The sequence below is a fragment of the Morone saxatilis genome, unplaced genomic scaffold, assembly GCF_004916995.1.
Source record: "Morone saxatilis isolate NCDOM2014 unplaced genomic scaffold, NCSU_SB_2.0 Contig14, whole genome shotgun sequence".
Lineage (NCBI taxonomy): Eukaryota > Metazoa > Chordata > Actinopteri > Moronidae > Morone > Morone saxatilis.
Window position 1 is genome coordinate 20650423 of NW_023339696.1, and position 15359 is coordinate 20665781.

At 39.7% G+C, this 15359-nt stretch overlaps 1 protein-coding gene across 1 annotated transcript in view; it reads left to right on the plus strand.

The window, feature by feature from the left end:
* The window catches only part of LOC118323370 (protein shisa-6-like), an 80470-nt gene extending 73997 nt beyond the window's left edge, over positions 1 to 6473 (plus strand). Inside the window, 2 exon segments of the mRNA XM_035655323.1 lie at positions 5853 to 6022; positions 6024 to 6473. Of these exon segments, the coding sequence (XP_035511216.1) occupies positions 5853 to 6022; positions 6024 to 6473 (620 nt within the window).
* The last annotated feature ends 8886 nt before the right edge of the window (positions 6474 to 15359 follow it).

Sequence of the window (15359 nt, forward strand, 5' to 3'; positions counted from 1 at the left end):
ATACTTGTTTTGGCCGAGCATGCGCTCAATCCTATTGATGGTGACAAATTTGTGATCCAACATTCAAAACATAAGATTAAGGATGCCAACCTGTTTGGTTTGGTTCATTTGGGCTGGTTTGAAAGCTGACACACAAACTCTGTTACAGACCAACAACCGGACCGGGAATTATGTACATCACTATATGGGTTACGAGTAGAAGGGTTTGTCTTGATTAGAGAGCGTGAGCTAAATGATAGAAATCAGAGCATTTCTTCAAACAAAAAAACTAAACTAATTTGGATTTAAATTCTTTACAAGGTTATCACCATAATGATTTAATTTATCATCCTGCCAAAACTTTTGAATAAAGTATCAATTATTTGAAAAGTAATGTTATCTAGCCTTCCTTTTATATAAAATGAGAATGATTTAGAAGGTTACAAATGAGTTTTAGGGGCATTCAAGGTTAGATTTAATTAGTAAAATGGTGACTGAAGTTTGTAAAAGGCAGCTTGGAGATAAGTAATAGATGTAGAGGGCCTGATGCTCTGTTCTATCCTGGTTCGCAGTATAATGAAAACACTTGTAACACAGATAGTGTTAAGTCTGAATCAACAGGATCGCTCTTTCTTTCATCCTAATGTTCTGTTCGGATAACACCAAAGTGTATGAAAAGCAGAGAGCTCTGGGTTCATTTATCTCTTCTGTTCCAAACTGATGGCGAGCTCTAGAGGATTTTGCAAACGTGGTTCAAACAGAACCTTTAAAGTACAAAGGAACAAAAATACTTAATAAAAACCCACCATTTTTAGTTGACTACTTCCACTTCAGATCCCCCACTTGAGACCATCCATTTTTCATGCATCAGTTTTAGAGATGAACCGCTTAAAATTTAGAGTTGGAGCGATGAGATCACTGGAGAGGGACGCTTCGGTTGCAGCTGGACTCGTCTCCTCGTCTGACTCTGAATCAGTGAACTAATGGAACGGTATAGTTTTTTTCTCTCACAGCTTCTGCCTTCAGACTTCTTTTTAATACGCTCAAGTAAACAGACACTGAATATGTGCTGCTTAGTGTGCCGTCATGTTGCCTATTTCTCAGTCGAGTGGAAGCTGAACAGTGGAAACACACTGGATGCTTGCTAGTGTATAATGTTGTGAGCTATCACATTTAACAGATGTGTTGACAGTAAATCTTTTCTAAAACATTTCCTCTAGCCTCAAGGTGTTATTGTGGGTTTCCATCAATTTATCAGTGGAAACACTGCAGAGCTCTTTATCCATATACAGAGTGCATTATGGGGCTTTTTCAATCTTTATTCAAGAGCATCTTTGATTCATTGAGTTCAGATTTTGTGCCCTCACACTCAAATAGCTCCTACTAGAGTTTCTCTGCTTCTGCTCGAACTGTATGTCTGCAGTCACATATACGTTGTTGCTCTCACAGATTTCCTGCGCTCAAGCTTCAGCCCTTCTTTTTACGCTCAGGCTGCTTCTGTGAGCCTTGAAGAGTGGGAGTGGATGAACCCGGTGAAAGTGTACCCACCCGTAAGGGGCACTCTAACTGCTTGATTCCACCAGGCACGACTGTGACCATAGACCCTTAATCTTAGGCTTAATCTAAGGCTTCCGTCTTTAACATCACAACGTGCGCTCATCCCCCGTAGAGTTGTCATGAACAGGAACATTAGCTATAGAGACCAAAACAGTTTTTTAGTACCAGGCTGTAAAGATGTTTATTTCTGCTGTAAAGTTGGGCGTTTTAATATGGGGGCCTTATAGAGACTGACTCACTTCTGAAGCCTGCCTCAAGTGGCCATTTGCGGAACCTATTTTTTTTACTTCCATGCTGACTTCATTTGCCAGCCACGGAGATTGCCGCTTGGCTGCGAGGTGTTCTGGCTGCCGCTGGAGACGATTGCAGCCGTTCTACACAATGCCTGTGTCGGCTTTCAAAACTCTTCCACCAAGAAGGGTTTTGAGGGAAAGCATTACAAAATCGAAACATGTAGTCAATGAGTCATGCTTTCAAATTTAAACACTATGCTCCTGAATAACGATAAGAAAAAAGCTACTTGCGCTAAAGACCTACTTTTTTGTGAAAGCATTATTTTCAGGAATTCAATTTTCAAATGCACCATTCACTGTCCTTGACTCTTAAGATAAGTTACACACTGAGAGAAAGGCATTTAAATGTGTCATTGGTCATTGTGTGATAAAAAAAAAACATGCATCGGTGCAATCTCCTTTTAGCGAATTCAACATTCTTTGCCTTTTCTTTCCCTTAACAACTCGGGGCTTTGCTCTTATCTCGCTGGAGCCTTGTACACACACAGAAAATCACAGAGATGAATCACACTGAACTACAAAGAGGCTTTTCGAATTTGAGACAGGAGCCCTCCGGAATTTGTCAAACGAGCACGCAAAGTCATCCCTTGAAGAAAGCTCTTCCACTCGATTAAAAAAAAAAACATTAATTAAATTGTAGGTTTAAGCATGAGTGAGGTCTTTGGAAACAAGCCTAAAAGTAATATAATTAGTTGCTATTTTAATTAAACCATCTGGAGAGATGATGATGACTAAATTAAATCAAAATGGTTTATTTGCAAGTTTAAATGATCGTGTGTGCGCAGTGTGTCTCTTCCATCCTGCCTGTCCTTCAGTGTCAACGAGGCAGAGATTGAGGACGCTGCCCTCAAGTAACCCGCTCAGCTCCTCCAAGGAGGTTGCAAAAAGGAGAAACAAATCTTATATGGCTCTGTTGTCTTTCGCCTTAATCACCCTGAAAGGCTTCAAAACACCTCCAGCAGCAAACAAGCAACTTTGATTCTCGCCAAAAAGAAAAAAAGTTAAACGATATGGCTGTATTTACCCTGTTAATTTCACTGCTACTGCTCCAAACCTCTCTAAAGATCACTTTATAATTGATGTTCCACCAGTTTCACAGGTTCTAGTGCATTATATGATTACAGGCTTCTGTGATCAATAGCTGACACATAAATATACCAGCTATATTGAATCTAATCTAGCAGAGTGGGAGCAGGGGTTTAATTAGCCGTTGTTAGCAATTTCCTGTGTTTGTAGCTCCACTCCACGTTTGGGACCCTTTAGCCTCTCGCAATCATGTTAATTGTAAAGTGCTGCATTTTATCAGCACCGCAGAAATGAGATCGAGCAATATGCATCGCCCCTGTTAAATCATTTCAGTCACTTAAAGTGTAAACAGCGTAACAAGTGTACACTCATAAAAAGCAAGTCTTAAATCAAATAGCTATAAAGGCAGTTTGAGAGGAAGAAGTGCAGTTGTACTGTAGTTGGCCATATTAAAACAGAAAAACTCTTTATTGAAATTAATATTACAGTAAATTCTCAGATAGAATCCCTATTTACCTCAGCAGAAGCCCCTTGTTTTTTTTGTAGATTTTACTATTTTGGAACAGAAACTGTACCCAACTTAGGGGTCAATCATGCATCGCTAGAAACGCATCGTCTGCAAAACCATTTTTTTCTGGCACGCCTGACGTGCGCTCTTCTCTTGCACTGTGTATCGTGGTTTTCTAGCAGTTTTTAGACGCACATAAAACAGGCAATCAAATCAAGCAGGAGGCGGGCTTTACCACTTACCTGCTTTGGTGCCCTTTCCTATGCTGCTAAATAGGTTAGCTGGCTAGCTAGCTGTTTGAATGTTGGAGAGCTAAGGAGCAGGGGTGTTGTACAGGGTAAACCCAAGAAACCTCAGTTATCCACCTCTCTGAAATAACAGTGACCAAGCCAAGCCACAGTATTTGAAGACTTAAGAGTGACATTTGGGTTGGACATGACCCCCACCCTCCCCCATTGTTTTCTACTTGATTTTAATTTATTCCTGTCAGCCAAGCCCCTTGATTTTATCTGAAACCTGCCTTATTATGTGATAATTTGTGGTATGTGTCTTGTCTTATCATAGCAGGACATAATACATTCCTCTCACATTAACATTTGAGTGTATAAACACTACCGATCTCTCAGAGTGACTGGATCCTCAAATTTGACCTATTAATGAAGCAATGGACCGCGGGTTGTCGATTGTCTGTATAGGTGTAGCCTCTGGTTGAGTTTGGTTGACATTTTCTGCCATAATGTCACATCTAAACCAACCCTTCAGGGAAAAATGCTGGAGCACAACGCCACAGGCCAAAGTTGGGCTTCCTTCATTAGGAATGCACAGAGCAGTAGACATGAAACCCCTGATGGAGGAACAATAAGGTGACCTTCTGTATCCAGGCATGACATCTCTCCCAGAGAGCCGAGCATTCAGAAAACAATTCCCATCATCCCTCTTCTCCACAAGTCGGTGAAGCGTGTTTTGGTCCTAAAACGGCCATTCGACCTCTGTGTTCTGCAATAATTAACTACTGCAGAGGTAACGACCTCTCAGCCACAACAGTTAATCAGAGAGCTTCTGTGGTAGTGTCCCCCTGTGTGCCAGCACTGCCAAAAACAGGTAGATAAAAGTCTGCTGAGAACTGATTGCCGCCTGTGGTTAATACAGCCGTAAATGACTTTAGCATTAGGAGCATGTGTGCCCTCAGTGGAGAGACCGACTGGCTCTTTGGCAGAGGACTGAAACAACTGGTTGTGTGTTCAGGCATAACCAGCTCATGAACTGTTGAGTGTTGTTGCACACTGGTGAGTCCTGAACACCAAAGGATAACTACACTGATGAGAGGCTGGTGTTTTTCATGATTAAAAAAGGACAAAACAATTCAAAACAGTTTGAAAAGGACTCTCCAACTACTGTGTTTCCATTATCACAGCATCCCTTCAACAGAAGACTGCTGTGGGACAAATGTATCCTCCCTAATGCTCTTCAACCACTCTTGTTTAGTCAGTATGTTTACATTTATAACGACATATATTAGGTTGACAAACGTTGTAACAGTTGGCTTGTACTCTTACGAAAAACCCAGTTACAAGACTGGTTTATTCCCGTAAGCAGGAGTAAGTACATTTTGATACCAACAAAAACATGTTGAGAAGCAGTACTTCTAATACATCAGTATTACCACAGGTGTCCCTTTTTCATATGTCCCTTTTCCCCTGATACTTTTCTAGAGTTGTATCATGTCTGTGAGTATTATAAACCTGTGTTTTAGCATCTGATAAGCCTTTAATTAAGTGGATTTCACACCAATACCTTAAACACACCTTACCATCAATGTAGCCCCCTGCGTTGTGCTAACACGGAGCTGTTTTTGGCCTAAATCCCAGCTTAGGCTGGCTGGCCAGTTTTTCCATTAAAGGGTCAGAGTTTCCAATTGATCAGCTTGTAAGTCAACTGTGATGTTGTCTGAGTACACGCAACTACAGCTACAAGGGGAAACTTGGCATCATGTCCGGAGGGTGGCCAGAGATCTTTTCTGGAAGCTTCCAAGAATATGCCATTAAAAACAGGAAAAATGTAACTTCTCAATTTCTTAGTCTTTACCCTCTTCTGGGAGATGGTATTTGAACAGAACCTAAGAAATCTGAGGAAGACCTTGTGGTCCTAGGGCCCATTTCACAAAAGTGATTTGTGAGATATCTGAGATTTCCCATTGTGGCAACTTAACTTTTCACCAATGATCGGTGCTCACAAATTGCAGATACATTTGCAAGTACAGGGCTGTTGCATGCTCATGCATGGGTTGCTTTGATAACTGAAATGTGCCAAAATTAACAGCAAATTTGGTGAAATGGGCCCCTGAAACTGCATCATGACACAAGACCACTAAATATTTAGTCTTGCTATCCTACTGTGAGTCTAGGGTTGAGTGTTCTTGAATTCTAGGAAATATGGGAAGTAACTGGACATGGTATCTCTCTGATTATCTTTGTCTTGTTGACTCTCAGGCGATAAGGACATAGATGAGTACTACACAAGGAAGCATCATCATCCTGACTTTGGCGGCCGAGGACCGACCCACATGGTGAAGCTGAATGCAGATCCCCAACAGCACCAGCAGCACCAGCAGCACCAGCAGCGGCAGCGTCCTCGCCGAGTCCAGAGGGCCATGTCCCAGGGACCACGTCCTGTCTTCCTCCCAGCGACGCCAAGGAGCGGACTACGGCTATCTTCCTTATGGCGTTATGGCAGCCGCCGCGTACAGCAGCCGCCACCTCTCAGAGGAGCAGCTACTCTCAGCGGATCGCCTTCACTCCCAGGATCCCTTGCTGTCTCCGGCGATGAGGCGTGACAAGTTCCGGGAGAAGGCAATGGCACGGGCGATGTCTCATGCCGACATGCTGATGCCCGTCACGCCTGTCATGGACCGCCACAAGATGACCAAGATGCACTCTCAGCCCAGTGCCTCTAACGACTCCTACAACACGCTGACGGTCAACCACCAAGCGTCTACGTCTAAGAGGCAGGCGTTTGCCTCCCGACGAACACACACGGTGGACCACCTACAGTACATTCCTGGCCACCACCACACATACCGCACTGCCAGTAAGAACGAGGTAACTGTTTAACCGCAGAGTGGTTAGCTGAAGGATTCCTGAGACACCACGGACGTCAACAGAAATCTCCAAAGTCAGCAAGTCTCCTCAGCAGAGGTGTTCTGTCTTCTTATTAAAACAACCTCCTACATTAAAACTCTTCCTGCTTTTTAGCACAAGCTTTCCTGTGTGATCCAGAATCAACCCCGGCAAAGACATTTATCTCTTAGAACATCATAAGGGCTTTGCGCGTTGACACAAAGGGATCCTTCATGTCAGACTTTTGACAGTATGAAGAACTTATTTTTTAAACTGGACATGGGACTGGAAGGGAATTGTATCAACTTTATAAATATATAAATATACTATATTTACTATTTGTATTTTCAGTCCTTGTTATAGCTTTAGAGATTCTCATTGACTGATGTAAGCACTTCAAGTGGTGCCTCTTAAAATTGTCCCATTTCAACGACGAAGTGGATTTGTGGGTTAAAAAGCACAATTAATGAATTCCCTTTTTCTGTTTTATTTTACTCTTCTTCTTTGGTAAATGGCCAGAACATATCAGCTTATTAGTGAAAACAGAGGCTATTTCTGTTGCATACAATAGATGATTGTAAATAGGCTATATTAGCAGCATTAAAACAAGAAAAGCTGGCCCTTTGGCATTATGTTATGTTTTTTTTTATCCCACCTGGAATCTATCATGGATTCCCAATTAGTAATTTTAATTTTAGATAAGGCAAAGATCCCACATTAATATTATTTCCACAGATGTCTGCATAATATGTGGATGTAATATGTATATGGGGAGTATTTTTTCTTTTTTAACTGTGCTTGTAGCATAGAATGAACTTGTATGAAACAACCTTTTACCACTGTCGATTGGCAGCTTCAGTCTCAGACGTAAATCCACAGGTGAAAAAGGAGCCTGATGGTTGTTGGAATTAGCTTAATTTCTGTTCACATATTTCCTTGCTTTGTCATCCACAAGGATGAACCTCCCCCGCCCACTCTGCTTGGGTAGTGATTGGCCAGCTGCTTCCATCTCTACATATCAGGTACTCGTGTCGGTGCTGAGGAGCGTATAGGTCGTGGTATAGGTAGGTTTTGTGTCCATGTGTTGACCCGAAACAATCAAAGTACTAAAAAGGACATCATAATCGCTAGTCAATCAAGCATTAATTAAAACTGTGAACTGTTTGTCCAGATGTTTTCATTAAAGCAATGCCTTATTGTATTGAATCCTAAATGCTCTTAATTGAACAATCATGCTTTTGTCACATGTCTTGTTGTCTAAGCTTTTTGTGCAATACTATTGATTATTATTTACCAGCAGAACCAGCAGTAAAAACCTGTACAGTGATAGATGATACAGTACATATACCTCAAAAAGATTAAATTCAATTGAAGGAGTGTCAAGTTTTAAAAGTAAAACAATCAGTACATGCAATTACTAGTACTTCTATTGGACAGTAATCACATTACCTTAATCAGCTTTGTTTTAGGTTTATGGTCTTAGTCTGTTTTTCAATATGTCTTAATACCTGAGTGGATCCAAAAGGACTCTCTATCAGCTCTGATCCAACGGTGGGTCACCTGTAACTGCGAGTGAACTGGTGGAGATACAGTTGCCAGACAAAGTCATAGTTTTGTAAGCCAGAAGAAAAGTCTCAAGTCTAGACAACTGAGTCCCGCGTTATAAAAATTGTGTTCCATGTCCAATTCAGTCCCATCTCCCAAGTCAAGACAATAAAGTCCCATTTTAAAACAATGTATTTCTTAATGAATTTACCTGTTTGGGTAGATTTAGTTTTGGACCCTTGAAGACCCTGAAGTTTCAAGTCCCAAGTCAAGAATATTCAGTCCCACTTTATGAGTCAAGTCTCAGGTCAATAAAGTCCCAATTTTCTTTTCCTTTTTTTAATTAATTTGACTGATTTGATTGAAAATGGACTTGTGGAAAATCAACTTATAGTCCAACATTTTTGACTCCTGAATACCTTCAGTATGAATATATTTTTGTTTCTGTAGACTTGCACTGTTCATTCCTAAAATACCAAAAATTATGAGATCTCTTAGTGATACAACTTGACCTTACTGTACAGGTAAAACATCAGGAGCATTGCTGTTTCTCTTATCAGATATTTGAGTTGTATGCTACTGTATATAAAGACTTGTTATTTTTATTGGATCTGGCTGTTTTCAGTGGCAGGAAAGCAACATCTCATTAGACATAAATTGATGATTATGTTGAAATACGCTCATGTCTTGTTGCATGTTTTTCTTAAGTTGAGTTTATAACACTGAATTAATGATTGATGGCTTTATAGGAATGTGGAAAGTTGGACAAATCCGTTCAACAAATAATTTTTTCTTCATTTCTAAAATTGATGTGCTACTTTTCATTTTTATGCCAGGTCTGTCTTAAATGATGTCAATTAGAGATTTTTTTTTTCAAGATTATTGTCTGATATATAACTAATATATATTGTCTGATATGATTTTTTTTAAAAACTTTTTGTCAAGAGTGCTTGCTGGTAATGAAGTACATTTGATAGTTATGGTTGAGGGGAGTGTTAACTGTTCAGTAGACAGCTTCAGACAGATATCTGTACCCTTCCACCTTGCTCAACTAATCTTCACAAACGTCTGCTCCTTCTTTTCACTTAATTAATAATGATGTCATCCCAAGAGCCTTTTTATCTATGTGCAATATTTCCTATTCATGCAGCATAACTCTATAGCCACTTTTTAAAATCTTGTGAGGTTCATTTGCTGCCATAAAGGCTTTGTTGTCCTTTTCATTTAGGACTGTTGTCTTTCATAGTCAAAGAGGTTTTTTTTATATATATAATACAACTAAATGTGGTATGAATGAAAAAGGTGTCTGTGTAATTGCACAAATAACTGGGGACTAATTTAAAGGCTTCAAAACAACAAAATATGACTGTTCTCTGCATTTTCTGTTTGTTTACAAACTATTAAAGCACATCATGTGTGTTGTATACATCAATTTAATCACTTATGCTCTTTCATATTTATGGATTGCTATCACAGATATACAAGTTTATTTTGTTTAAAGCTATTACCACAAACATTATTAGTGATAGTCATCAGTGTGACTATGACACTTGTTATGGGGAATTGTGTTCAGCTAATGGTAGTTGATGATGATAGCTAAATTACAGTTCTTTGGGTTTGAACTAACGTTTAGGTTTATTATCATCCCTGTAGCTAATTTCTTTGACAGCTAACATACCTTTTCCAACCATTTCACACGCTTATGTTTGCCTAAAATGTCAGTCAAATCAACTAGCTTGCTAAGTTACTGTTAGCCTGTCAAAATGGCTGTTACCAGGATACATAAAACATTAGAGCTATATTGTTCTCAGCAGAGAAGTAGGTAGAGACCCAGAAGAGGGCCTGATTATTTTCAGAAAAAAAAGCTGACTACAGGCCTAGTTTCATGAGGTAAGACCTAATTTTCTCAGCAGGCATGTACTGATTATCTTTACAACACATCATAATTAAATGGAACAATGTGTTGTACAGTAGGAAAATATAGAGGTTAAATGGCTTGGGAATGTTGCTTACTCCCAAAATATCTTTCTGGCTATAGTGATTAGGATTAGCACTAGCTAGCTATAGGCCCTTGATCTCAGACTGAATAACACCTTAAAAAACTTAAATTATCGTAACTTGGTTATTTTCCTAATGTATTGTTGAAGCAGTCTTCTCTGCTCCTCTCTGCTCTGCTATTATTACAGACCTATTGTAAGATTTGCATACTAGACCCAAAATATGGTTCCTATACAGTCCAATAAGAATTGCTTGTTTCTAGCTTTCAGTTTTACATGCGCGACTATGCGGACGACTGAATATGTGCGGTAACGTTTTCTCTCTGTGGCCCTATCATATCCTGATGATATCACAGATTTTAAATCCCTTTTCTTGGCTTGAGGAAAAAACAATATAAAATCTCAATGGATCAAATAATTGACCTTGTTTGCAGTTCAAGGTTCTTTTGTAATGGTGGGAGAAACGCTTTTTGGGCCAGAGGGGAATTTTTCACTGCAACACTGCGAATTTGAACCAAATCAGAAATCAGAAATACTTTAATAATCCCCGTGGGGAAATTACAAGGGTGAGCGGCGGCGTCATATTAAGGTTTTGTTATACATCCTCGGTCTGAACCAAGTGTGAACCTATTATGACATCACCCATTGGTTTGTGGGGTACCGTTTTGAAGCCTCGAGTTTGGCATTATGGTCATGGCCATGACAGTTTGTCGGTGACATACTGCTTTATTCTCTATTTTACTCTAAATTGGACCATAATTTGCTTAATGAACATCATGCTGTATGGAAGTAGACTGAAATTAGCAATTAAGACCATAAACACATTAGGAAACTTTTTGCCGAGCTAATAAATCAAGTCAGAAGTCGGCTAATTCCTCCATGATATCGGTTTTTACTGCAGCCAATGGATCTGTCCACTGCTGGCCTTTACATAGAATGCAGGTTCAAGACACTTCCATGTTTGCTTCCCTTCACAGACCTGCAAGCTCTGCCCATTATATATACTGTCAATGGTCTGAACTATCTGCCACCCGAGACTCGCCCATGCATGGACTCGCCTTCTTTGTCAAGCTGTAACGTTTAGCCTGTGAAGGACTAGGGCTTTTTATTGATGGTGTTTGTTAAAGGTTGCTAAAAACAGCTTTAAATAAACAATAATAGATGCTTTTCTAAAGCACTGCTGTCCTTATCTTATGTGAAAGGAGCCACACAACATATTGTTGAGAGAGATTCCAACACTGTAATTAGGTATTACCGTTGTTAGAAATGTCGGTTTTACTTTGGGACTCTATGTATGATCTTTAAGTAAGAGATAATGCCCGACAAGGTGTCCATTATCAGAAATTAATGAATGACATGGAGGCCAGAACCAACAAGACTAGCTAGCTATCAGCCATAAATCAATATGAGAATTTCACGAAAACAACAAGTCTTCAATCAGAGAATGGTATAAAGGGGGGGGTGCTCATGGGAAGTCTTCCATTATTGCAACTTCTTAACTCTTCATGTTGTTTTGCCTTCCATCAAGATTTCTTTTTTCAGTGGTTCCACCCCTCCGCCTTTTTCAAAACACGTAAAGTAAGGAATTTAACAATGTGCCAGTGTCAATTTGGGGGAAATCATGCCTAGGAACACATAACAAATAGAAAGCAACAGATGCAATAGCCAAGTTTTAGAGTTTATGGAACCAGTACAGGATGTAATCGAATGTGGTCCTTGAGAAATGGTGCTTTTCAGTTCTCACACTATCAAAACACCAACATAGTTACAGCAAACCCAGAATGTGATTGAGCAACTGTTTACTTGAAGGTAGTCTTTGTAAGATTTCACCTTTAATCCGGTTTATCTTCGAAGGATGCGGGCAAAAGGTAACTTGTGCTTTCATTTGGTTTGTTGTTGTTCCCTACAGGCGGCTCCATCTGTGATTATTATGTCCAAGAATGCAAGTCGATACTTGTGACCCTGTGGAAAAAGTTTTTTCCAAGTTTCCCCGGAGAGAAAGCTGTTTGGCTTTCTTACATTTTGAGACAGACTGTGTGTTCACTATGTACAATCAATGAAGACACAGCTCTTTAGTTTCCTCGACACTATGGCACTGTTGGCATAGGACGTGTCTTTTGTCTTTTGAGTATTTAAACTCACCAAACCTTACCTGTTATGTAAACTGTCTTATCTTAATGTGTTGACATTTGTTTTAAATTCCACACATTCCCTTCACTTTGTAGCAACTTTTTGACATTGAGGCTCTGATTTGTTTCCAAAGAGGATTTAGCAGGTTTGAAATACTTAAAAATCTAACCTTAAAAGAAAATCCAAAATAGTTTTAATTAGTTTACAATTCTCATTGTTCATTGTTATTTACTGTTGATCTTATCATCATAATCTCTCACATTGCACTAAAGATGTCTCACACATTAGTCCTAAACTTAGGCCAGTTTTATTTACTTAAGCTTTATTTGATCAGGAAGTCCTACTAAGATCAAGTTCTTTTACAAGGGAGACCTGAAAACAAGTGTCCATTTGTGATTGGATTACCCAAAATGCACGTTAATTCAAGGTACGAACTAACATGGTCAAAGTATAATAAAGAATGCAAAGACAACTACAGTGAGTAACATATTTAGAGAGCTCGGCCTGACTACGTATACGTTTGTCCAGTGTTGTGTGGATGCTATCAACAAGTGAAACCTGACACTGGACTATAAATCAAAACCTACACAGCAGGTATCTACGGTGGGACTGACAAGAAGTGACACTATCAATACTCGAAAGCACTGACTATTAGTGCCACAGAACTTCACTAAAAACATACCTCAACCTGTTTTTGCCTTGCAAGCTAAAACTTCTGTGGGTCATTGTACATCTGGTCACTAATACCATCAACAAAAAGCATTGAGACTCCTATTACTTTTATGACACATGTATTAATACCTACTGTTCCCATCACGTCCTGGGTCGTCTGAAACCTCCTTGGAATTCATAGAGGAGTGAGAAGGCAATGCATTTCTTACAATACCAGAACAAAACCCTATGGTTACAATAGTGCACACACAAATGGGCAGACAGCAAATGGCAGTGGTTTCCACTTTCTTCAATACCCGTCCATTTGCATTTAGATGGAAAAAGGAACAAGGTTATTTGGACAACTGTGGCCCAAATGGAGGAGCGACGGTCAAATGTTTGGCCATTAAACTATTTAATTCTGTTCTCCCAGTGTCCTTATCAGGTGAATTAATTCAGCACTCTGCTTTAGTGATCCTGATGATCAGAAACGACCATGGACATCGAGAGTATTTACCATCCAAAAAGGTGATGTAGTGTATATTGTAACATGCACTCTTATTATCAGTGATCCAACCATCAGAGGGGTCCGTCTGTGTCTCCAGGAAAAATACAGTGTAAACCAAATGCCAGTGCCAACAATGTAAAATATCCACATTTGCCCATAAATCTTCCTGCTCAGTCATTGTGTCTGGTGTCGCGCTCTGAGGTCTGTCTCTGATGGGATGACCTTTCCATTTTTTATAAAAAAATATAACATGCAGACCTCTGGGATGAAGCCTGAGCTCTCCGACTTTTTTCACTTTATTATTCTTGAAATTTGTTGGCCAAGATGACTGGCAGAGTGAAGGATTTCAAAAGGCTACAGTTGACCTTATATATCACCGCCGACCTGATCCGATCAGAAGCCATGGCACCGTGAGGGACAAGTTTTGCTTTGATTGATTGATGTGCCAAACAAAGCCGGACAGAAGGAAGCCAGACGGAAAAGAGAGTGTACAGTACACAAAAACAGTCTGACCAACATTGGCTAAAGAAGTATTGAGAGTGCTTAAAACTGCATTAATCAATGTTTTTATATTAACTAAGATAGTGAAATGTGAAAGGGGTCAGTTGTATTGATGAACCCGCAGAGAATCATCATCTGACTCTGTAGTTCCCCTCAGCTTTATGGACCATTTTAGCATCTTTCAGCTCATTGGTTTAGTTTTACTAACTTTGCAACATTTTCAGATGCAGGCAGCTGTTCACTAAAAAAAGCTTTAAAAAATCCACTGTACACTACCTGCCCAGCACAAAACTGCAGACAGTTAGCAAGTTAGCAACTTGCTAGTGAAGACAGTAGAGCATTTAGCAGTGTCAAATTTTTAGTAAAAAGTAAAAAGTAAAAATAAAGTGTGTTGGACTTACATTCATGATACCAAATGAATAATATGTTGCTTGTGTGTCTGCTAGTAGTGTAAGTACGAAACTGTTTGCTAACAGCTTTATGACATGATAATATTTCCGTGTTGTGTTTGCAACTTGGTCTTCTGCCCTATGTTGCCAAATAGCACGTAAAGGTCCAATGTGTAACATTTTGGAGAATCTATTGGCAGAAATGGAATACTCACAGGTATGTTTTCATTAGTGTTTAATCACCACTTGTGTTTCTGTTATATTAAAATGAGCCCTTTTATCTACAGAGGGGGCCACGTCCTCGTGTCTACATTCCAATAACCCAAGAACGGACAAACCAAACACTGGCTAAGTGTTCGGATTACCTTTATCCCTCTTCTCTATTTTTCTTCCATTTTATCAGATTTGATAATACGATTATTATATTCTCTATCCTGTTTGATTTTCTTTCTTAGTAAGTTTGATCTATAATAACGTATCATATTTCATACTGTAAACTAAACACATTTTGCATGTAAAATCTAATAAGTTACCAGTACCTTTTAGTTTTCAGATAAGTAAAGTGGACTAAAAAGTAGAACATTTCCCTCTGAAATTTGGGAGTGTAGCATAAAAAGGAAAAATAAATGTACTTGGTTTTCTTTCCACTGCTGACCAACCACCTGGGCAGAAGTATGAGCCATTATCTGAGCTGCAATTATACCAACAGCATCCAACCTGAGCAGAAATTGGACAATTCGTGTTATTTATGGTTCACAGCTCGAGCTCCTGACCTCGAGGCAGAAACGAATCGATGTGGGCATCATGTAAATGCAGGGAGTTAATAGAGCAGGGTGCTTAAGGAGCCTGAGTGTGTAAACACCATGGCATTCTCCGGTGACCATACCACCATGGGAGTCAGATGATGAATGCAGCTAATAGGCCGAGGCAGTCCCCCCCCCCCCCGAGACACACACATACACCACACACATACATAGTTCTTATAGGCGGCTGGTATCGATCCCTCCGACATACTGCTTCACCACTGCTTAAAGTGAGAGCAGTCAATAGCAGAGCTGTCTCCCGAGATGGCCCCCGAATGTTTCTGCAGTGGGAATGGATAGTTCTTGAATGAGGAAGGAACGAAAGATTTTTTTTTTTTTTTGTAAAAAAGACAAGG